The sequence below is a fragment of the Thermobia domestica genome, chromosome 1 (genome assembly GCF_964235325.1).
Source record: "Thermobia domestica chromosome 1, izTheDome1.hap1.1, whole genome shotgun sequence".
NCBI classification, from domain to species: domain Eukaryota; kingdom Metazoa; phylum Arthropoda; class Insecta; order Zygentoma; family Lepismatidae; genus Thermobia; species Thermobia domestica.
In genome coordinates this window covers 385360259-385383487 of record NC_137454.1, presented here as the reverse complement: position 1 = coordinate 385383487, position 23229 = coordinate 385360259, and the positions used below count along the sequence as shown (strand labels likewise).

The following is a 23229-nucleotide window of genomic DNA, read 5'->3' as shown; positions in this document are numbered from 1 at the left end:
TTAGTTTAATAGTTTATATGAAGACCAAATGTATTATTATCTCTGTGAACGACTCATCAAGAATTTTCAGTCATGACCTTTCATTATCTCTATATGCAATCTCTTCTGAAAATTTTGTGTTTCTTACCACTCGAATAATGGAATCAGATCCGATCCTCATAACTGCAATTTACTACATTAGACTTCACAGTTCACTGGAAGACATCGGTGGACTCCTTGATTTAGTATAATTGTTCTACAGAATGAGGATTAAAACAAATTTTGATTATAGAATTCAAATAATAAAATAACAAAAGATTGAGTGTACTCTTTTATTATTTTACACGGCATTTACAAAAAAAATATATATATACATTTAACAAATAACGTAGAAAAATATTCCTTTGCTCAATACCAGAATGTTTTGCCAAATTAATACGAGTTCTTTGGTATCCCACTTCGAGGACTCTTCAGGTACACTGTCTAACAACATTGAAAACACAACACCATACACCACAGACAAAGGATATCCTTTGTCTGTGCCATACACTAACTGGAATTAGTACTTTCAGCATTGAAGAAGAGAAGTATGTAACAAAGCAAAAGTATTTCGTGGTATATGTGACACAAATAGAAACTTCTTTTTGTGACAAATGTCTTTTGCAAGCGCTGCCAAAATGTGATTAAAATAGTCCTAAACTATTTTAGCAAATTGAATAAGTTTAATCTACTTACATCATTACAACGTAAAGTTACTTATTTTACTTTATAGACTATTTTAAAAATAAATTATAAAACTATTGCTTAGATCTTATGGTTAAATTTTACAACGTAGTTATTCTCAATTTTCTTTTTTCTGAAGTACAAACAGTTCGCCCAATACTTACATACAAGCACATTGTGTTACATATTTACATTAATTTTCAACAGCAGAATTACTTATTTGTAACATTTTATTGTGTCTCTGATAAGATTTTAAATAATTTGCTTTTTAATTGGCATTACTCGAGCAGACGGTTCTACCAAATTTTGGGGGTTAAGTTCTAAAGTTGGGCGTCCGTTTGCAGCATTTTTTTTTTTTTTTTTTAATTTACGGGAAGGATATGAATAATTTGATCGTTTATATGCTTGATAATATATAAGAGTCTCGAAAATTCTGTTTATTCGTTACATATAAGCCTTTATAAACATGGGAATATACGGCGAGCGGAGGGAACTACTTGGCGCAAGGTAACTGAACAGTTGCATTGTGGGAAAGAAACTAGCATTTATGTTATCAACATGGCGAATGTACAAGGGCAGTGAACTAACAGTTTAACATTTATGAAGCAGTACGTTGATAACGAGCAAAATCTTTTAAAAGTTTGTGAAGAACACGGATTAATGAACCTAATAACAAATTGCAGAAAGCGTGGAAAGGAGATAACAGCGAAAAAACGTGGCAAAAGCGGACGCCCAACTTCGGAATAAATGCCAAATTTTGACACATTTCTTACATTTTCAGGTTAGGTTAGAGCTTCGTATTTCTTTTACCGGATCATACACTAAATGAGGAACTCCATTACTACTTCTGCCGTGTCGTGACAAAACGCTGTAACTTTGGCGAAGAAGTTTTGCGAAAATGAACCGTAAAGTTTTCATCCGAAAATGTGATCTGTATCGTGTAGAACCAGTGTATCTTGACTTTGGAAACACGTGGTTACATGTAACGTTACGTAAATGCATGTTGTGTGATTAAATGTAGTGAAAATTGATTGGTTGACCATTATTGCCTACTTACACTGGTTCTGCACGATACAGATCACATTTTCGGATGAAAACTTTACGGTTCATTTTCGCAAAACTTCTCCGCCAAAGTTACAGCGTTTTGTCACGACACGGCAGACTTGCAGATTGACTTCAGGAGGGCTCAGTATAATTATAGTGTGCTCGTATGGCATATAAAACTACAGTGCATAAAACACGAACCAACTCGTGCTAGGTGGCCACTAGAAAGCACAAATGCTACCTAACCGAGTCAGAGGAAGAGTGCAGCAGTGCCCGAGTGGCAGCGTCCGTAGGGAGCAGACGCATCAACCACATGAGTATACGCAAAAACGAGGATAGTGGAAGAGTACACTAACACATACAATACTTTGACTATCACTCAATATTAGTTTCATTATGCTGTGCACTGACAATAGTTACTTATATTCACACTCTAATTTTCTCACGAAAAATGTTTCATATCGTATTTTATCTATAAATTTTCTATTTGGTAGAATCGTCTGCTCGAGTGAGCCCTTTTAATTTAATATATAAATTAAAGTTCATGTAGGTTAAGTTTGAGAACAATTAGAATTATTTTTTTAAAAATGAAACTTTTTCTTTACTAAATGTATATTTAATTTTTTTGCAATTATTTGCAAGGAGTAGATATAAAGCAGAGAAGGACCACAGGCTGAGGAAGTGTTGAGACGTCAGTAATTCGAAATCTTGTTTGCAATTCCAGTAAAGTAAGGTGTAGTACAGTTTTAACTTCACAGGAAATTTCATTAAAACTTATACTTACTTCACTGTAGAGCTTTTTTTTTTTTTCTTATGCATCTTTATTTCCAATATCAACAAATCTCTTCGTGCAATATAATGAAGTAGGGGCTTTCAAAGTATTAAATGGCGAATTTAGCAAAAATCTCGACTTTATTCGTGTTTTTTCCCTAGAACTTTTCCTATACAAATTAAAATGGAAAGATACGAGTTCAAAAACGACTCAATAGTAACAGAATACGCGTTCCAAAAGATTATGGGATTTATTTATTTTTATTTTTTTTTTAATCTCTTAACAGAAGTTTCTCATTATTGAATAGTAAGTAGGTCCTATTATATCTGTGAAGTTGATTGTGACGTCATATTGGGAGGTTTTCACAATGTTTTGAAAATGGAACTGTACCCATGGTCAGGGTCATAACTGAGCAAGGGTCATTCACAGACATCATCCCTAACAACCTCTTGTAACTAAGTCACGAAATTCAGGTTATATCTTAAGATGAGTTTACGTGAACGTCAATAGGTGGCAGCAGGAATCAACAATAGTTGCAGCAATTTACTCAAATATTAAGAATTGGATTTTGAAAATTTGTACAAAAATGAAATTGAATCTGTAGCCAGAGAATAAACCGTGCCATTATTTGATATCTATTATATTTTCCCTTTTTCTCTAAACCGCGATAAACAAAGCCTTGACAAACTAAATTAAGCTGATTTGATGTTGACCTATGCAAAATACTTTACCTTTATTATTATTATGAATAATATTATTACTTTTATGAATTGACTGTACAAAACTATCACATCATTATATGGAAAAAAATAAAAACACAGATTACCTAATAATATTGCAATCAAGTGTGCTTAATGAAATAATATAAAGCACTTACAATGATTGTGGTACCAATTCAACTGTGTACGTGTGTTCCAATTTTTCACTTGCAAATACTCTGCACAAAAAAAGATTGTTAAAATTCACATATATATTTTTCTCTTCCCGTGCAAGAATGGGATTGATGTTTCAGTAGCCAATTATACTTTTTTGGCTTTCGGTTTGAACAGCGGAAAGATACGAATGTTATTTATTTCAATTCGCAAGTAGCAAGATAGGTGGGTCCATCATTGGAGATTAGTGGGATTTGGTTAAAATGGTGTGAGCCTATAGCAGAGAAACGTGCGTTGGCCCACTATTGGTTAAATGTATGGTCGGCCAACCAACTATTATCCCGACCTTCACGCAACAGTACTAATAGAATCAACTGTTTTCCCAACCAGGAAATACGTTACTTTAGCGTTGGCAAAATGTCGCGGACCTGTTCTTTTGGTTGAGAAATAGATGAGAAATGGTTGTCAAAGTGACCAAATCTGACGTTGGGCCATCGTTCGTATGTCCCATCGCCACCATTTTCCCTACGTTGGGCCAACCGATTTTGCTACTGGGGTTTAGAGGTAAGGCTGAACACAGTTCCCTTTTATCCTATTATTCAGAGAGTTTCGTCATGGTTTCGAAGAGTAAAATTAAATGCTCTCAACAATGAATAAAGCATAACAATTTTAAAAAGCACGAAGTCATATATATACTGTATATATGAAAGTTATCTTTGGACAAAATTTATGTATTCATAACTCGAATTTGATTGGATTATTTCGTATATTGTCGCTTCTAAGAAAATATATTGGAAAGATAGTGGGAAAGTGCTGCCATCTATTGGCAGTCGAGGCTTCACACTTATCTTAAAGGCTAACTTGGGGTTAAGAGAATATAAATGAATACGCTATTAGCTATGGAGAAAATTACATAAAGGAAAAAAATGGACCTAGAAGAAGGCCATGATTGAAAAATACAAACCCAATAATACACAATGTAGGAAAGAAAAGAGTAGGAAAATAGAGTCTGGTTTTAGGATAGGAAAGAGTGGAATGCTGCGTCAAACCAATCGAAAGATTTCTGGCCTGCAAAATAACTTATACACCAATTATATAACTAATTAATATTTACGAATCTCTGTCATGGGTAAAGATTTATTTATCTTATGTATTAATTTGTTACTGTAAAATACAAAGTCAGGGGATATTCATTCCTTACAACGGCTTGGAAGATATCCCCAAATTTAACATTTTGTCCCCTAAATTTACCATTCTCCTTCGAAATTTATAATTCTTCCCATCAAATTTACCATTCTCCTTTCAAATTTTCCATTCTTCCCAACAAATTTATCTTTCTCTACTCAAATTTACCAATCTAATCTAACCTAAAGTTACCATTCTGCTCCGAAATTTATCAATCTTCCCACCAAATTTACCATTCTACTCTCAAATTGACCATTCTTCCCAACAAATTTACCTTTTTCTCCTCACATTTACCATTCTAACCCGTAAATTTACCATTCTCCTCCGAAATTTATCAGTCTTCCCACCAAATTCACCATTCTTTCCAAATCTACCATTCTACTCCCTAAATTTACCACTCTCTTCCTAAATTTACCATTCTTCCTACCAAATTTACCTTTCTTTCAAATGCATCATTCTGCTCCTAAATTTACCTTTCTCTTCTCAAATTTACCATTCTACCCCATAAATTTAGCATTCCCCTCTCAAATTTACAATTCTTCCCACCAAATTTGCTTTTGTCTCCCAAATTTACCTGTGGCTGCTACAATTTTCGTACAAATTATGGTTGGAATAGTAATTTAACTTCATCAACTGTGAAAGGATTAATTTAAAAATTTAGGAAGACTGGATCAATTTGTGATCTAAAACATTCTGGGGGTCCTTACAAGTCGTGCAACACAAATGCATCCACAATGTGTCACTGATTGGTACAGATTTTGGGCTGGAGGTATCATCGGACCAATCTTCTTCGAAAATGCGGCTGATCAGGCAATAACAGTTAATGGTGCTCGTTATCGCGACATGATAAACCAATTCTTTGTGTCTGAATTGCAAGATACGGATGTGGACAAAATGTGGTTTAACAAGACGGTGCAACATACCATAAAACCCAAGAAATAATTCAATTACTACATGAGCCATTTTCCCGTTTTAGTGGTCATAAATGGCCGCCCAGATCATCCGTTGGACTTTTTGTGTGTACGTGTGTGTGTGTGACCGTGTAACGTGGGATCCTGTCACCACGGCATGGCGCGTCCTCAGGTTGTGGATCGAGGAGAAGGCCTCTAGATATAGAGGTTAGCTGCGAATATACTGAATAAGCAGTCGCGGACAGCCGACTAGGAGTGGTCCTCCAGCTTGGGGTTTTGGGTAGGGCTAACAACCTCATCCTGTAAAAAAAAAAAAAAAAAAAAAAAAAAAAAAAAAAAAAAAACTTTGTTCAAAAGCCTCGGACAAAACTTAGCACGATCTCAGCAAAAGAAAATGGACATGAGATTTGGAACATGGAATATTAGGAGTCGTTATAGGGCAGGCACGTTAAAATCCGTAACGAGTGAGTTAGAGAAATACAGGATGGACGTAGTAGGAGTTCAGAAAGTTAGGTGTGAAGGAAATGGATCTGCGAATTCCGGAAATTTTACGTTCTTTTTACGGGGAAGGAAATAAAAATCACCAGTTAGGAACAGGGTTTTTCGTTCATAAACGTATATTACCAGCAATTAAACGGGTTGAATTTGTTACTGACAGACTTTCTTTTATTACTCTTAAAGGACGGTGGTGTGATATTATTGTTTTAAATGTACATGCCACAACTGAAGATAAGGATGACGATATAAAAGACAGTTTTTACGAAGAAGTGGAATGCATATTTGACCAACTCTCGCGATACCATATGAAAATTCTATTAGGGGATTTCAGTGCGAAGGTAGGACGAGAGAATATTTTCAAACCGATTATAGGGAACGAAAGTCTGCATAAGGAAAGTAATGACACCGGTGTTAGACTCGTGAACTTTGCAACATCCAAAAACCTAATCGGGAAGAGTACAAAATTCCCACATCGTGACGTTCATAAACACACTTGGACATCACCAGATGGGAAAACACATAATCAAATTGATCACGTTTTAGTAGATAGAAGAAGGCAATCTAGCATAATTGATGTTCGGTCGTTTAGAGAGGCTGATTGTGACACTGACCACTACCTGGTAGCAGCGATAATACGAGAGAGGTTATCGTTGAATAAAAGTAATATTCATTGTCCGAAAACGGAGAGATTCAATTTAAAGAAATTAGAAGAGAGCCAGGTAAGAGAGAAATACCAGATTGAAGTTTCGAATAGATTCTCGGCTTTAGAAGATTCGGAGTGCACTAGTGTTGAGGATACCTGGACTGAAATAAGAGATAGCATTAAAATTTCAGCAAAAGAAAAATTGGGGCAACCAGGGCCTACAGTTGAACGGTATTCACCAGGTTAAGGCATATGCTGATGTAAATTTAATAGAGGATGATAGGAGAACAATAGAAAGAAATGCAGAGATCTTATTAAACGCTTACAGGGACATGGATTTAGAAGTAAATGCAGAGAAAACTAAATACATGGAAGTGCGTCGGGACCGGAATATAGCAAATTATGGACGCGTTAAAATATTAAATAATACTTTTAATAAAGTGGATAGTTTCAAATATCTAGGATCAATAGTAACAGAGGAAAATCATATTCACGGAGAAATTAAATGTCGACGAAAAGCAGGGAATTCGTGTTACTATTCGGTTCAAAATCTGTCGTCGTCGCGAAATCTGTCGAGGAATTTGAAACTTAAAATATATAAAACGATAATCATGCCTGTTGTTCTGTATGGCTGCGAATTATTGTCACTTACTCTGAGGGAAGAACATAGACTGAAAGTATTTGAGAACAAGATCCTGAGACGAATATTCGGACCCAAGAGGAACGGGAATGGGGAATGGCGGAAACTTCATAACGAAGAATTACATAATTTATACGGTTTAACCAACATTGTTAGGATCGTCAAGTCTAGGAGGGTTAGGTGGGCGGGTAATGTAGCTAGAATGGAAGAAAGTAGAAACGCTTTCAAAGTCTTGACTGGAAGACCAATCGGAAAACGACCATTAGGAAGACCTGGGCGCAGATGGGAGGACAATATTAAGATGGATCTCGCAGAGATTGTAATACAAAGTATAAACTGGATGCAGTTAGCTAAGGATAGAAGTCAGTGGAGAGCTTTTGTGAACGCGGCATTGAACCTCCGGGTTCCATAGGCCATAGAGTTAGTTAGTTATTTAGTTAGTTAGTTATGTGTGTGTGTGTGAAGTCTAAAGTTTATGCCAACAGGCCCACGACCACTCATGCCTTGAAGGAGGAAATTGAGCGTTGAGTCAACGAAATCCAGCCACATTTATGCAAAACGCTCATGGAAAATTTTAACAAGAGTGTACTATATGCCAGCAAAGCCGTAGAGGCCATTTACCCGATATTCTATTCCTTACATAACCTTATACTGTATACTTTATGAATCAATTTTAAAAATTACAATTTTTGATTATAAACTTGTAGGGCGGTATTCAGAGAGAGTTCGTTAATCGAGGATTAGTCACAGACTAGTTGATGGCATACTAGCTCTTTACTAAGGAAGGTGTGCTTTTTGGTATTCAGAGTCTACTTTGAGTACAACTAAAAAGTTGATTTGGGTAAGATTAACTTACATAACCCCAATGCATCGGGTGAGAAAAATAAATGTGGCAACTACAGAAAAGTAGGTGAGCGCATGCATAGTCTGTAAAAATGAAGATACATGAAATACAAAATGTTGTGTCGCACGCTAAACCGTGGGTAAAAGATTAGCCTCTGCTCTAGATTAATTAGTTACATGTGATTAACTTCGTCAAATACTACGTCCTAATCAGAGACTCTAAATACAATTTTCATAACCATCCTTTAGTCATCCCCGTAGTATGGCGTTAATCAGACTTCGAAACGACTCTGAATAAAGCCCGTATTTTCTATCAAATTTACTTCTTGCGTGGATTTTGGGACACCCACTATGTTTGAGCTACTTTGTAAATAATCCTCGTATTATTTGTAGAATAGTTTATGCATAAACTTCGCACACATTGATTGAAAATTGATGTTACACTCTTAGCTGAAACGATTTAAAATAGTTATTCGTAGTATTTACTTGTTGGGAAAAGAATAAGTCATAGTTGCCTTGTGCTTGGACGTAATTTAGCATTTGACTAGATACAACCAAATATATTTTTAGGAACAACACAGGGATACATTTGTCTATGAATTACTTTCTTAATTAAAGTAACATGATTAAGGTAACAAACTTTGTTGTATTTGATATTTACAATATTTACAAAATAATTAACTAGGTACATCATGAAAATAGTAAGTGATAAACCAGTTTTTAACATTTATATATTTACAAAATATACAAGTATGCATTGGTTTCTAAATTTAGAATATAGATTAACCAGATTAGATACTTGTTGTTAATATATATATTGCAGGTTGAGAAATCACAATTTCGAGACCATGGACTTATAGGCAGACTCATAAAACGAAAGGTAAACTCTCTGCAATGGATTCCGAAATATGGACATGTTCCCAACCTGAGGGAGACATGATACGAAACCTTGCGAAAAGTTGATCGTGACAATAAAATCAGATAGAGACAAAATTTTTGCTTAGTCAGTGAGGCATTTCCAATATCAATCAAAGTGCTCGCATATTATTAGACATTTTATTTCATATTATCTCCAATTTGCATATTGTCCAACCCGGTATTGCATATTTTAATAGAATTTCTATTGATATAATTGTATGTTTCGAGAAACTAAAGGTAAGTTGTCGGCATTAGTGTAAAGACCACAGGCGTCACTAGAAATTTTCTCAAAATTTTGTACAGTTAGCGACAAAAGTTGTTTCCGTTTGGTAAAATTAATTTTGGGAATAATGGCACTCTTAGAGCTGGAGCGTACAACGGTGGTATGGCTGGAACCAGTGGCGTATTTACGATTTTGTTTCGGGAGGGGCTTTGCTAACTTTCGGGGGGGGGCTTTGCCTGGAAATGTGAAAATTCTGCAAGATATTTCATTTACTTTACTATACTAAGTAAGATTTCGGAGGGGGCTTAAGCCCGGAAGCCACCCCCCTAAATACGCCACTGGCTGGAACGTATTGAAAATTACATTCTTTTTAGTTTACTGAAAACTTCTCAAATTGTCCTTCCATTCTGAAGTTATTTACGACACTAATTTTATCAAACGGAAAGAAATTTTGCCATTGACTGTACATGTTTCATTTTTTTTTTTTTTAATCTATAACCTGAAGTTAATTCAAATAACGACTAATTGACGATCAGATCTGAGCATTGCGTTCCTCTGTTGTCATCAGAAATTAGTTAAATTTCGAAAATATACCACGTACAAAGATCACAGTTCGGGTGGATTTTTTTTTTTTCAGAAAACTAATATGGCTACTGCAGTCCGATAGCAAGTGTTGCAATTCACATTGCTGCATTTTAAAATTACAGATTGTTTTCGCAAATTAATAAATATTTTCAAAATTTGTAATCTAATAATTAAATCACAGTTCTATTTATGCACCAGATGGCGTATTGTATTACCACATATATTACTAATAAAGGATACTGTTTAGTCCTTGCTGATCCTGAAAGTGTATCAGGGGTTGGTGAGGTCGAAAATGTAGGAGTAACTCTCATGTAAGATTTCTTATCGGTCGTCCTTTCTTCTTGATGAGCGCTGGTGCCGCTGCCTTCCAAAGAAGAATCATCATCATCATCATTCAGGAGAGGTAACTTGGTGGTGGTGGTGGTTGTGGTTGAGGTTCTTCTCGTCTCAGGTTCGAATCTTGGTTGAAGTGGTACACGCACTGAAGGGTCTCCATTACAGAGTTCTCCTGTGCAGTAGCAGTACTTAATGTCATTGAGGTCCACGCATTCATTGTATTCTATGTCAGCACATTTCTTGGCCACATCCGTACCTGCAAGAATTAAGAACAAAGGGTTTAATTGTGTATAAAACAACATTAGTCCATTATATAAAATCTATAAACATCTATACGATATTCGTGTTTCACACTCTCCATAAAATTATGTTTTCATTGTTTTGATAGAGACGTGGTGGCTTATTGGTAGAGCGCTCGCCTCTGTTCCGAGAGGTTCCCACAGTGCAAAGAATATATCACTGTTTGATTATGATTTGAACATTTTTTTAAAAAAAGTGACTTGGTCATTACTTAATATATTCAACAATACCGTGAAGTGTTACATCTGTGAACAGAAAATGAACAAGAATTTTGGGAATGATCAAAAAATGCATCAAAAGATTGCGATTTGGCCAATACTTAGTTTTTGGATCAGGGGCAACAAAATTTGTGAACGGCCTCTAAATCGAGTTTTTATATTTTGTATGGAATGAGCACATCAAACTGAGTTAAGTGGTAGTTTGAGTTTGACTACTAGTATAGTCAAATTAGGGTTGGAGACGGGAAAAAAATATTAGAAAGCAAATTTTCATTTTAACACGTTCTATGGACTCACCTGATACTCCACAGAAAAAATCCAAAAAAATCTCACGTGGGCAACCACCTGAAATGACATCATCAATATGGCGTCCATGCAACTACGACTACGTATGCGGCAATATCTCATCACAGAACTGAAATACAAACTTCGTTCTGGCGCCAAATTAAACATAAAGCGTTGTTTAAGTGAATTCAGCTAATGTCGCTCTTAAGTGTTGCCGCCATTTTTAAATATGGCGGTTATTATCTTAAAAATTAATTTTCTCCATTTCATTTTATTTGTTTGATACTAGATTACTATGAGACTATCAGATATACGCTAAAACACCTCGAAGTAAACGTTATAGAGTAGAGTCTCACCTGTCTAAAGATACCAATATTATTTCTGTATCTTAACATTAAGCGAACTAGTCGATTTTATGTAGCGCAATGTGTTGATTTTTTAGCACTTACTAGTTAGATTACGCTAAACATATGAGAATATTTTTACAATTAAAGTCGGGAAAACGTTTGGAAAACAAACTTTTAACACGTTTTTTAAACAGCTGAGACTTCTTAGAAAATCGTCAAAAATAGCACATGGGCAACCATCTGAAATGACGTCAACAATATGGCGGTCATGTGAATACATTCATTTATGCTTAAACGATAATATCTCATCACAGAACTAATATAAGAACGTCGTTCTGGTCAGGGGTAAAAGTTGATCTGAAAAGCTAGGGGGACGGTAGATAACGGCACGACGTCTGCCTATCTTTGTCCATTGTACCTTTTTAGGAATTGGGGGACACCGTACATATTTTTGGACGTTCCCCCTCACTTTTACCCCTGATTCTGGTGCCAAGTTAAAGGTACATGATCCAAATGATTTCAGTTAATATCGATTTTACGTGTTACCATATGACCATTTTTAAATATGCCATGTATTATACTCCGTTTCATTTTATTTGTTTTAAATCAGATTACTATGAAACTACAAAATACATACATACGAAATATTTTTAGTATTTTAAAGTAATATTGATATCACTAATTTACTTGACATTGTAATGGCAAAAATTCAGAATTTTACATTATTATATTATCAAACAAAATTATTATTTAAAATAGCAAATATTAACCATAAAATACTGTTGTAAAATAACACATATTTAAAAGTTATTTTTTTAACAACATAGGACATACATTTCATCAAAATTTAGAAATCATTTACTGCATTACAAGTTACATAACCTAGCTCTTTACAATTGCATTTTAACTGTTTCAGTCATTAATGTTTCTGAATCGTTTAGAAGATGGTTTTAAAGTTTTTCCAATATTATCACAAATATAATCATCGTCTTCTAATGAATTTAATACTAGTTTATTTGTGCATGATTCTCCCGCACATTCTCCACACATTGATGTACAGTGGAGTCCTCCTTTTCGGAACTCATAATTTCAGAAACAGTCATTTTTGCATGCACACTGTATGAGATGCAGTAGGTTATCTGGGGCTGGAGCCAAAGTCGATACCAGGGGTACGTGTAACGTACTGTCCCACCTCTATTTTCCCTCTCCATTCCTCAGGCGAAATGTGATTTCCCTTCCACTCTTGTATTTGATGGTATACTCGAAAACTATGCTGGTGCACTGCAGCTGAACTTGGAGGGAGTCTTGCGAAGTTCATGATATAATTCGGTGTTTTTATTTTCACAACAGTTAGGATATATTTCTTAAATCTTGCCCTGTTGAGTCCATCTGTTATTTTTCCGCCCTACAATTTCATATTAAACGCTTCTCCTTCAAAAATAAAAATACGTTTAAATTAATATAATGCAAATTTACCCTTTCCTAAAAATAAAAGAAATAAGTAAGAGGAAATTTCCTCAGAGTGTTATTGGAAAGACATATCAAAACGTGACCCTCAAACGCAAACCCAAGTATTCATATTAAGTGCCAAGGGGGAATACGTTATTTCTTGACCAGGATCCGGTGATAGTCAAATTTGATTTATTGGCTGTGTTTGACAAGAACTACTCTTGTGGAGCAGGCACGACGTAAATTCTGTTACTTTCGACTTCGGCCTGCCAAGAGATTTTCGTACATGCAAAACATATTTAGTACTTGGTTCCTCATACACGTCGAAAACAACGACCACATTGGTTCCGTAATGACTATTTATGTATTCGAGGTACCTATGACAAATTTCGCCATAGATAGCAGGGCAGGCCAATGTACTCGATATAAAAGATTACCACCATCGAGAACAAATCGCAGATTCTTCGGGCAAGGTATTGCTTAGGTCACACATCTTAAATTACATATGCTATCTTTGACTTCGTTCCTTTACCCAGTCCAACATTATCGAACAGTTTGGGAAAATGGTGATAATTCGTACCTCAAAGTTCTTGCTCACTCCTTACAACGCAGGCAATACGGTGAAAGAGTTGGTTTCGGTTGACTATCACCGGATCCTGGCCAATAAATAATGTATTCCCCCTTGGCACCTAATGTGAATACTTGGGCCCTGCGTTTGAGGGTCACGTTTTGAAATGTTTTCCCAATAACACTGAGGAAATTTCCTCTTACTTATTTCTTTTATTTTTAGGAAACGGTAAATTTCCGTTGTATTAATTTAAACTTATTTTTATTATTGCTGGAGAAGCGCTTATTGTGAAATTGTACGGAGGAAAATAACAGATGGACTCGATAGGACAAGATTTAAGAAATATATCCGAACTGTTGAGAAAAAAAAAAAAAACACCGAATTATATCATGAACCTCGCAAGCCTCCCTCCAAGTTCAGCTGCAGTGCACCAGCATAGTTTTCGAGTATACCATCAGATACAATAGTGGAAGGGAAATCACCTTTCGCCTGAGAAATGGGGATGGAGGTAAGACAGTACGTTCCCGTGGCATCGACTTTGCCGCCAGCCCCAGATAATCTACTGCATCTCGCACGGTGTGGATACAAAAATGACTGTTCCAGAAATTGAGTTCCGAAAAGGAGGACTCCACTGCACATCAATGTGTGGGGAATGTGCGGGAGAATCATGCACAAATAAACTAGTGTTAAATTCATTAGAAGACGACGATTATATTTGTGATGATATTGCAGAAACTGTAAAACCACCTTCTAAACGATTCAGAAACATTATAGAATGAAACAGTTAAAACGCAATTGTAGAGAGCTAGGGTATGTAATTTGCAATACAGTAAATGATTTCTAAATTTTGATTAAATATATGTGTTATGTTGTTAAACAAAGTTTTAAATATGTGTTATTTTATAACAGTAAAATGTAACAGTATTTGCTATTTTAAATAATGATTTTGTTTGATAATATCATAATGTAAAATGCAGACTTTTTGCCATTACAAAAACAAGTACAATAGCGATATCAATATTATTTTAAAATACTAAATATATTTTATATGTATGTATTTGACAGTATCGTAGTCAGGGGTAAAATTGAAAGGGAACGCGGGTGTACGCCGTCCACCCACTTCCAGAAAATATCTGTGGCGTCCCCCCACTTTCTAGAAAAATTACAATGGACAAAGATAGGCACGGGGCACAGAGTGACGTCATGCTTCCCCCTACCTATCAAGATCAACTTTTACTCTTGATCGTAGTAATGTGATTTGAAACAAATAAAATAAAACGGAGTAAATTAATTTTTAAGATAATACCCGGCATATTTAAAAATGGCGGTAACACATAAAAACGATATTAACTGAAATCATTTAAATCATGTACCTTTAACTTGGCACCAGAACGACGTTCTTATATTAGTTCTGTGATGAAATATTATCGTATAATCATAAATGAATGTATTCATATAGCCGCCATATTGTTCACGTCATTTCAGATGGTTGCCCATGTGCTATTTTTGACGATTTTCTCAGGAGTCTCAGCTGTTTAAAAAATATGTTAAAAGTTCGTTTTCCGAAGTTTTTCCGACTTTAATCGTAAAAATATTCTCATGTGTTTAGCGTAATCGAAGTGCTGAAAATTTAACACCTTGGGCTTCATAAAATGGACTAGCTTGCTTAATGTTAAGATACAGAAATAATATTGCTATCTTTAGACAGGTGAGACTCTATAACGTTTACTTCGAGGTGTTTTAGCGTATATCTGATAGTTTCATAGTAATCTAGTATAAAACAAATAAAATGAAACGGAGAAAATTAATTTTTAAGATAATAACCGCTATATTTAAAAATGTCTGCAACGCTTAAGAACGATATTAGCTGAAATCGCTTAAACAATGTTTTATGTTTAATTTGGCGCCAGAACGACGTTTGTATCTCAGTTCTCTGATATTACCGCATAAGCATAAGTAGTCGTAGTTGCGTGGCCGCCATATTGATGACGTCATTTCAGGTGGTTTCCCACGTGGGATTTTTTCTGTCGAGTATCAAGTGAGTCCATAGAATGTGTTAAAATGAAAATTTGCTTTCTAATAATATTTTCCCGTTTCGAGCCATTTTTGGCTTAATATTTCTATGCTATACACTATATGTAGTTCTCCAGACGTAAGGCACACAAGAAAATCTTTGATTGAAATATAATTGATCTTTCGATCCAAAAATAAAAGTGCCTAGAACGTCTCCTAACAGTGGTTAATAGAGACTGCTCTAAGAATGTTCAAAACTGTACCTGAATTTGCGGTATGTCCAATGGGTGTATGAGCACAGAAACGATTTTTAAACAGTTACGACACTTCACACATTAGGATTTATACATTTATAATTCTCATTGGACACATCAGAAATTCAGGTACAGTTTGAACACTGTTATGATAGTTCCAATTAATCACTGTTGGGGGGAATTCTAGACAATGTTAGAGGGGTTATGTGTAAAGTGTCCTAACACTGTTTTAGAATAGTTTCTGTACCTTGCACTCATTGGACACACTACAAGTTCAGGTATATTTTTGAACATTCTTAGGCCAGTTTCTGTTAACCACTGTTAGGAGACATTCAGGGCATTTTTTTTTCATTGATGGGACACTTCAAGTAATGTTTGGACATGTTTCTAAAATATGTACACTCATTCATTTTTTTGTACTGTGTTGTAAACTTACATTTATTAGTTATAAAAATAAAAAGTTTAATTTTTTGAAATCAAATTCAGGATGATAGGTCTGCAAAGGCAAATTTTCAGTTATCATTTGAGAAAAGCATTTTCAAAACACGAATAGTGACAAGAATCAGAAGTTTCTACTTTAAAATAGGCCAGCAAGCTATTATTGAAAATTGCATACGTGCAGATACTAAGTACAGAAATGTGATCCACTAAGAGGATCAATTGAAAGATTAGGTAAACAGTAGTTTACACAACAGAATCATGTTATTTTTAAACTTTAATGTTTGTGTGCTTGCTGGATTTCTTGAAATATCATCCTCTCCTGTGTTTTGCAAGAATAACCGGAAGGTGCGAAAATGCTGCGACAAAGTTTCTTGAGTGCGTGTCGAAAACCATTTTATCATGTTCAAACTTAATTTGTTTTGTCTGTTAGTTACTTTAGTAAATAGTTATGTCACAGCTAATTGAGCTTTCTCGATATTGATATAAAAAAAATGTGATCTTAAGATTATTCAGTAAGCATGTTTCTAGATTTTAGGTTATTTTTAATTTAAAATGACATGTCAATAAATAAAGAAAATTGTTTGATGTAAGAAAATTACTCACTTTTATTTAACACATTGCATTCAATTGTATTGTATCATGCTTGAAGCAACTACTCCACTATACTACCAGTTATTTGACAAGTTAAATGATTTATCATAATCAACATTATCATAAATGTATGTGATATCTCAATGTCCATTGTTCAATCATATTTGTCAATTTATTTCAATCATTTCACGACAATTACTGTTCAATTATTACACGTCAAATATAACACGACAAGACCATGTAACAAACACCATGTAAGTTTGTGCTAGAGAACACTCTATCTGTGGATGTACTCGAGATTCTCTCGTCTCCTCTCACATTTCCATTCTACTGGTTCTTCCAAAAACATTGATCATACGTTGCCTTTAGTCTGAAGCAGCGTTTCTCAATTTTGAAGTAGGGATCATTTTTAGTAGTCAGAATGTTATGTTCCCCTTCGAAAACCAATTTGTGATTTGTAAGCTCTCGCCGTTGGTGTGAGCGGTCCCAGGTTCGATTCCTGGTGGGGATACTTGGTCGAAAAGGTGAAACAATTTTTCAGGCGACCCATCCATTTGAACGTGTTCATTTACGTTAGCAGATATAATAATTTTGCTAAATAAAATGTAGAATAGGATTGTTGAATATTTACCTCTTTCTTGCATATTTTAGAGCATATTTATCTCTTTTCTGCATATTTTAGTGCATATGTTCGAAATTTTTAGTGTATACTTGCATGCATATTTTGGCGTGATTTAGTGCACATCAATCCGAACTGTAGTTACGAGTATCTTCAACCTTTAGCAATACCTATAAGAGTCAACGGCGCCGACTTTCCAAAATTTATGTGGGTGCATATCAATGGCGGAACGCGTTAGTCTATGTTTTCAGGGTCTCTCGATATTTGATTGCTTTATTTTTAGTTAAAATCTTTCATGAACACTGTCATAAAGGGTTGTGCTGTGATAAAGTAAAATATATACCGGTACTATAAGAAGTTGTGGATTGCTCTAGGTCAGTCGATAACATGGAAGACTTAAACGCACGAGAAACGGGTTTAAACCCGTGTCCAAACTAAAAAATCTTGTGAGTGCGTCGCATCCACAAGATTATCTGTGTGGGTGCCGGAGCCCCTGGAGCACCCAAGTAGTCGGCGTGCATGATAAGAGTAATTTAGTAAGCAAACAGATGAAAATATTGTTTGCCCTGATAAAATTCATTCATTTCTCATTAGCTTGATTAATATATTTACAGAATCCTATATTAACGATGGACTATATAGTTAGACAATATACAGATTAGTAGTCTATATGTTAATGTCGATATACCTATACATATATTGTGTTTTAAATCTGCAAGAATATATGAAGTCTACGTACTGTTTCAATGTACAAAGTATAAATAAATAAAATTTTGTAGTGTTCGTTGAAGTCTCTTATTACACTCTCGGTATTAATTTCTGATCCTACCCCTAAGAAATCTAGCTGGTTACAGGCCTGTATTAGAATAATCAGAAAGCAAATTGATCTGGATGACTACATTTCCTGGAAGATGAACGACTCCCTTTTCATCGTAAAGAGATATCAGATTCGAACAACCGGTACTTTGAGTTCAGTTACATTTCCCAGAAGCAAATAGGATCTGAATTGCTGCTTATTTAGTGCAACGAATTGTGCAGTGATAGAAACTTAAAATTGAACGTTGTAATTTAATTGTGTCACCATTAGCGCATTACAGTTCATGCAATGGAAAACCAAATAAAGTATTACCACCAGCTCTTTCGAGTATGAGGGGGGCAGCAGTGAATCAGTGGTAGAGTGTTCACCTATGATGTGTGGGGTCCTTAACTCGACCACAGTTTGTGCCAAGTGAGCTTTGTGATGGATAAACATCATCTATATGAGTTTACTTGGGGTTCTTCTATTTCCTCCCCTCCCACTTTCTTCGTTCCAGCATTTCATTCATTCTCATAATCACCATCTTCTTTAGCTTACACAGCATAACTGTTGAATATAAAACTCAAAGATTTAATTTCAAGTATAACTATTGCTTTGGCAAGTTTATTATTCTTATTTTTAATACTTCATTCAAACAGTACTGTATATAAACTTCAAACGATATTGAAAGTAACAAAGGCAAAAATAATTTTCAAGCGAAAAGAAATATTCCTGCAAATAATGGTGATATAGATAAAACAGGAATGTCCTGTACAGAATGTACGTCCGCTAGCATACATACTTGTCTACTGTTCATTTTATAGTTATTTATTTTCACTGGCGTCTCTGGCATGTAAAATTTGGGGAGGGGACATCAAAGGAAGTGATTTGCTAGTAAATGCTATTACCTAACCCAACCTGTTTATTATCTTTGATTCAATTTGTTATCTTTCTTCTTACCTCCACGGACCTCCTGAGACATATCAAGAACTATGTTACAATCCTTTCACAGCCTGAATATTATATTTCAAATAAATATAATTATTATTTATATGTTATTCTGTCCTTAGTAAATAAATTAAATTAGAATAAAATATTGAATATTTTATAATCAAAATATTGGGGGGCGTCCCCCGCTAGAGACGCCCGTGTTTTTAATGTTTACGCTCCGATGCAGTTCAGATTTTGTTTCTCTCTCTCTCTCTCTCTCTTTCTCACACACATACACAAACACACACACATGCGCGCGCGAAGGAAACAATTTTGAAAGGGACACATACCATACGCGTTTTACAGAAACATTCTTTGGATAACTTATAGGATAGTCCTGAATTAAATTTCTTTATGGTTATACTATTGAAACATTCGTATGTCGCTTCTCGCATCATAAGAAGTTATTTCAAATCCTTTTGTTACTTAAAAGAAACCTCACATTAGTTTGGAATTTTACATTGTGTCTCAATGCAATGTACCAAAACAATAGGTGTGAAAATGTTATGCATATAGTAGTAATAACAGATGGGGACGTAGCAATCAACATAAGCAAAAGCCCTGCTTAATGTTTCTGGATAGAAACCAGGCTAATTGTTCTCAAGGCCAAAAGAGAACTTTTTCCTTTCAAGGGCAAGCAAAACGAATAGCGAATTCTGCGAAGAAAGAGAACTAGAAACACAGTTATATTTTATCATCTAATTACTGGATAGTCAAGAGAAGAAAGAATTTAAACTGTGACAACAGTTGACAGATGTCTGGTTTATAAATCTTCGCGTTGGATATAAAACATATTTTATCGTTTTTCATGTAGTAATGGTTTTCCGATATTCTGTCGGTGGTAGACTGCATTGTTAGCTACCATATTATACTTGAAAACACGGCCAGGGATTTAATGCATAATAATAACAGCCGGTAATTTTATCACTCTTACGAACGTTGTAAATTACGTTTATTCATCGTAACTGAAGCAGAGTCATCCATTGGGGGAATATCAAATTAGCACAAAGATGTATTGGCAACGACGAAGACAGATATAAAAGGAGATGCTATGACGTCAAAGAATTGAAGCATCTGTCATCAAAGGAGGGCAACGTTTAGATACATAAAGAAAGGAATTAAACAGGTTCTTTATTAAGTATACCTTAGGGAATCTTCATACAGGAATGTTTAGTGTATGTAACTCTTCTGCACGAGATTTCCCAGACCTTTTAATATAACAGAAATAGGGTTACCAGACATTCTCGTTTACCCGAACATGACCTCTTTTTCGGGCCCTTAAAATGTCCTGGGTTCTCTTATCCCTTTATTCCAACCGCAAACGGTAGAAATTAGTATTGAGCACAAGATCAATTTTTCGATTTTTAGGAAAACCTGTTTTATTTTCTATCAAAAGTGGATCGTTTCTATCAAAACCCGATTTCGATTTTCTATTGAAAACCGGTTTGATTTATCAAAAATTGGTTTCGAATTTAAAACCGAATCTGTTTTTGAAGAATTTTTTTTCGTTTTTTCTAGAAATCGGTTTTGCTAACGATTCGGTTTCGGTTTCCATTCCATGTTCGGTTTCCATGCTGATCGCAGTAGAAGAGAAACGGTGAAAAATGTGGCATAAATGTACACTCATGTCCAAAATTATTGTCGCATGTCTATAAATATGTTGTTCTATTATAACGAAATCGCCCGGTATTTCTTATAATGTTAGTATGTGTATAATCGGCAAAGACATGTATGCGGCAAATTTCATGCCAAAAAACAGTAAATAAGAACAATAAAACAAAAATAAAACTTTCTTCTCCATTTAGCAAGATTTTGTTTTACTCATTCTAATTTTCCCACTTATAATTCTTTCCCTATGAAATTTACTACAAATATACATTTCCCGATTATACACATAGTATCAGTATTAAAAGTACCCTGAAAAATCTCTATCAAACTATATTCTTACAAGAAGACAGTTATAGATATGCGACAATCATTTTGGACATGAGTGTACAGTCCATAGCAAAAAACCTGCAACATGTGCATGTAAGTTTCTTGTGAAACTACACCCAATAGCACAAGGAATCAACATAACGCTAAGTGGCACAAATCACGCCAGGAGAAACCTCGGCGTCCTCAACTGCATACTTATTTTGGGGCAAAAGACTTCGTCGTTTCACAGTAAACTTACATGCTCATGTTGCAGGTTTTTTGCTGCGGATTGTACAATTGCAAAATTCTAACTGTTACCAAACATTAAACTAACTTAATAATTAGGCTTGCCAAACGTCCCGGTTTGACCGGAGCAGTCCTGGTTTTGAGGGATACTTCAGGTGTTCCGATCGGCTTCGATTTTAGTCCCGGTCAAATGGAGAAATTTAGTTTATAGTCGCAAAGTTATTTAACAACTTCTAGGGCTTTTTCCATTGTAATCTAGTGACACTTTAGATCTACGATCTGAAAACCTTTTTTTAAGTTCTACGAGTTGTCATCTATGGTCGTACATCGAGTCGTCTTGTTGTAGTATATGTAATAGAGTATTACTAATAGTTGACGTGTGTTTCAGTTGAATCACCTTGCCTAAAAGACCGTGTACGTTTTAATGATAAGCTGAATAACGAGAATTTCACTATGCATATGTAAAGTTGACAATTTATCACGAGAATTTTTGATAAAAATATTGACATTAACAATATCCCGGTTTGGAGCTTCAGAAATCTGGCAAGTCTATTAATAATTCTAACAAACTCAAACGTATTTCGTCTATTCAATTATAATTAATAGACCTTATAACCTTTTCTTTACTTTTCTTAGTCAATTCTCAATTTCTCATTACAGAAAACAAACGTTACACATTCTGTAGTTAACTATAAGCTCCAATTTTTCTTTAAATTTTTCATGTCCACTCGACTGTACAGTAAGGAACACTTTTGGATGGTACACTTTAAAAATAAATATCCATATGGGTGTACCATCCAGAAGTGTCCCTTACTGTACAAAAATCGTCTACTATAAGGAGAAAAACTCGTTCCTCGTCTGTCGTAACTTAATGAAAATCAGCTGATTTCCACAGTGCTGCCATCTCTTGGGTAAGAAAAGCTTACCAAACCAGAGCAAGTAATAGTGCTGCTACCTATTGGGGAACAGGGGAAGAGCGAAATGATCCCGCAAGACGCAAGAGTCTCTCAAACTTTGGCACAAGCTTAGAAAATCCATTAGGCCTATACCACAATACAAACCTGTTGTTTTTCTTTCCTTCTACATTAATTTAATTTCATCACAGTGGCTAAGCAGACGCGATGTTGCCGAGTGATAATGCTAAAAGGGTGTGGCCAGGGGCGTCATTTAGGGGGGCAGGGATAGGCATTTGCCGCCCTGAGTTTGAGATGTATATGGATTTTATTAACAGAATAGTAGTAAATCAGTGAAAAACGCGAAATTTTACTAATATCAAGGGGTCTTGCCCCCCCCCCCCAAGCAAAATCTGAAATGACGCTCCTGGGTGTGGCTAAACAGACGCGAGTGAATGATGAATCGCTTCTTTCGTATTCAAAGACTGATGAGAATGTATTGAAAGAGGTGGCAAAACTGTACCTCTCTCATTTACTAACATTGTGCAAAGGAATCTCAGTGCACCGCCTTCAAATGTCCTAAACGTTGTCCCTCAACAAAGATAATGCATTTTTTTTTTTTTTTTAAATAAGAAGTTATCTAAAACCTTACCATTTGTTAATGTAACGCAACCCTTGATTTCCTTTTGCGGACAATTTTTGATGAAGATGCTGGAGCCGTCGAAATTATCACATAGTCCAATGGCTTCTCCTTCGGGAAACATTCTCTGGATCTCTTCAACCACTAAACCACTCGAGGGAGCGCATACAAAACATCTTTCCGCTCTTCCTGTAACAAAAAAATTACCATTAATAGTTGGTTGCCTTTTATCTATTCATAGACAGTATTCATTCGTCCTTAAGTGATTTCATACATATTCGAAATAAAACAAAATATTAAGAAATACTATTAATACTATTGTCGTGCCAAGTTTACTTACTGCCCGTAAAAAAAAAAAAAAAAAAAAAAAGTTTTGATAATTAAAAAAATATTTTACTAAAAATTTGAGATCGCTTGGGGCACTATTTAATATTACTCAATAAAGCTAATTTTCTCATGGTTTACTTTGGTCTGATATGGAACCATTACAAAG

At 35.1% G+C, this 23229-nt stretch overlaps 1 protein-coding gene across 1 annotated transcript in view; it reads right to left on the bottom strand.

The window, feature by feature from the left end:
• Positions 1-297: 297 nt before the first annotated feature.
• LOC145664941 (uncharacterized) overlaps positions 298-23229 on the bottom strand; it is a 134700-nt gene continuing 111768 nt past the window's right edge. The window contains exons 2-3 of the mRNA XM_081732062.1: positions 22749-22925; positions 298-10428 (exon numbers count right to left, since the gene is read on the bottom strand). Coding sequence (XP_081588188.1) covers positions 10007-10428; positions 22749-22925 — 599 coding nt within the window. The 3' untranslated portion in view covers positions 298-10006. The remainder of the gene's footprint in view (positions 10429-22748; positions 22926-23229) is intronic.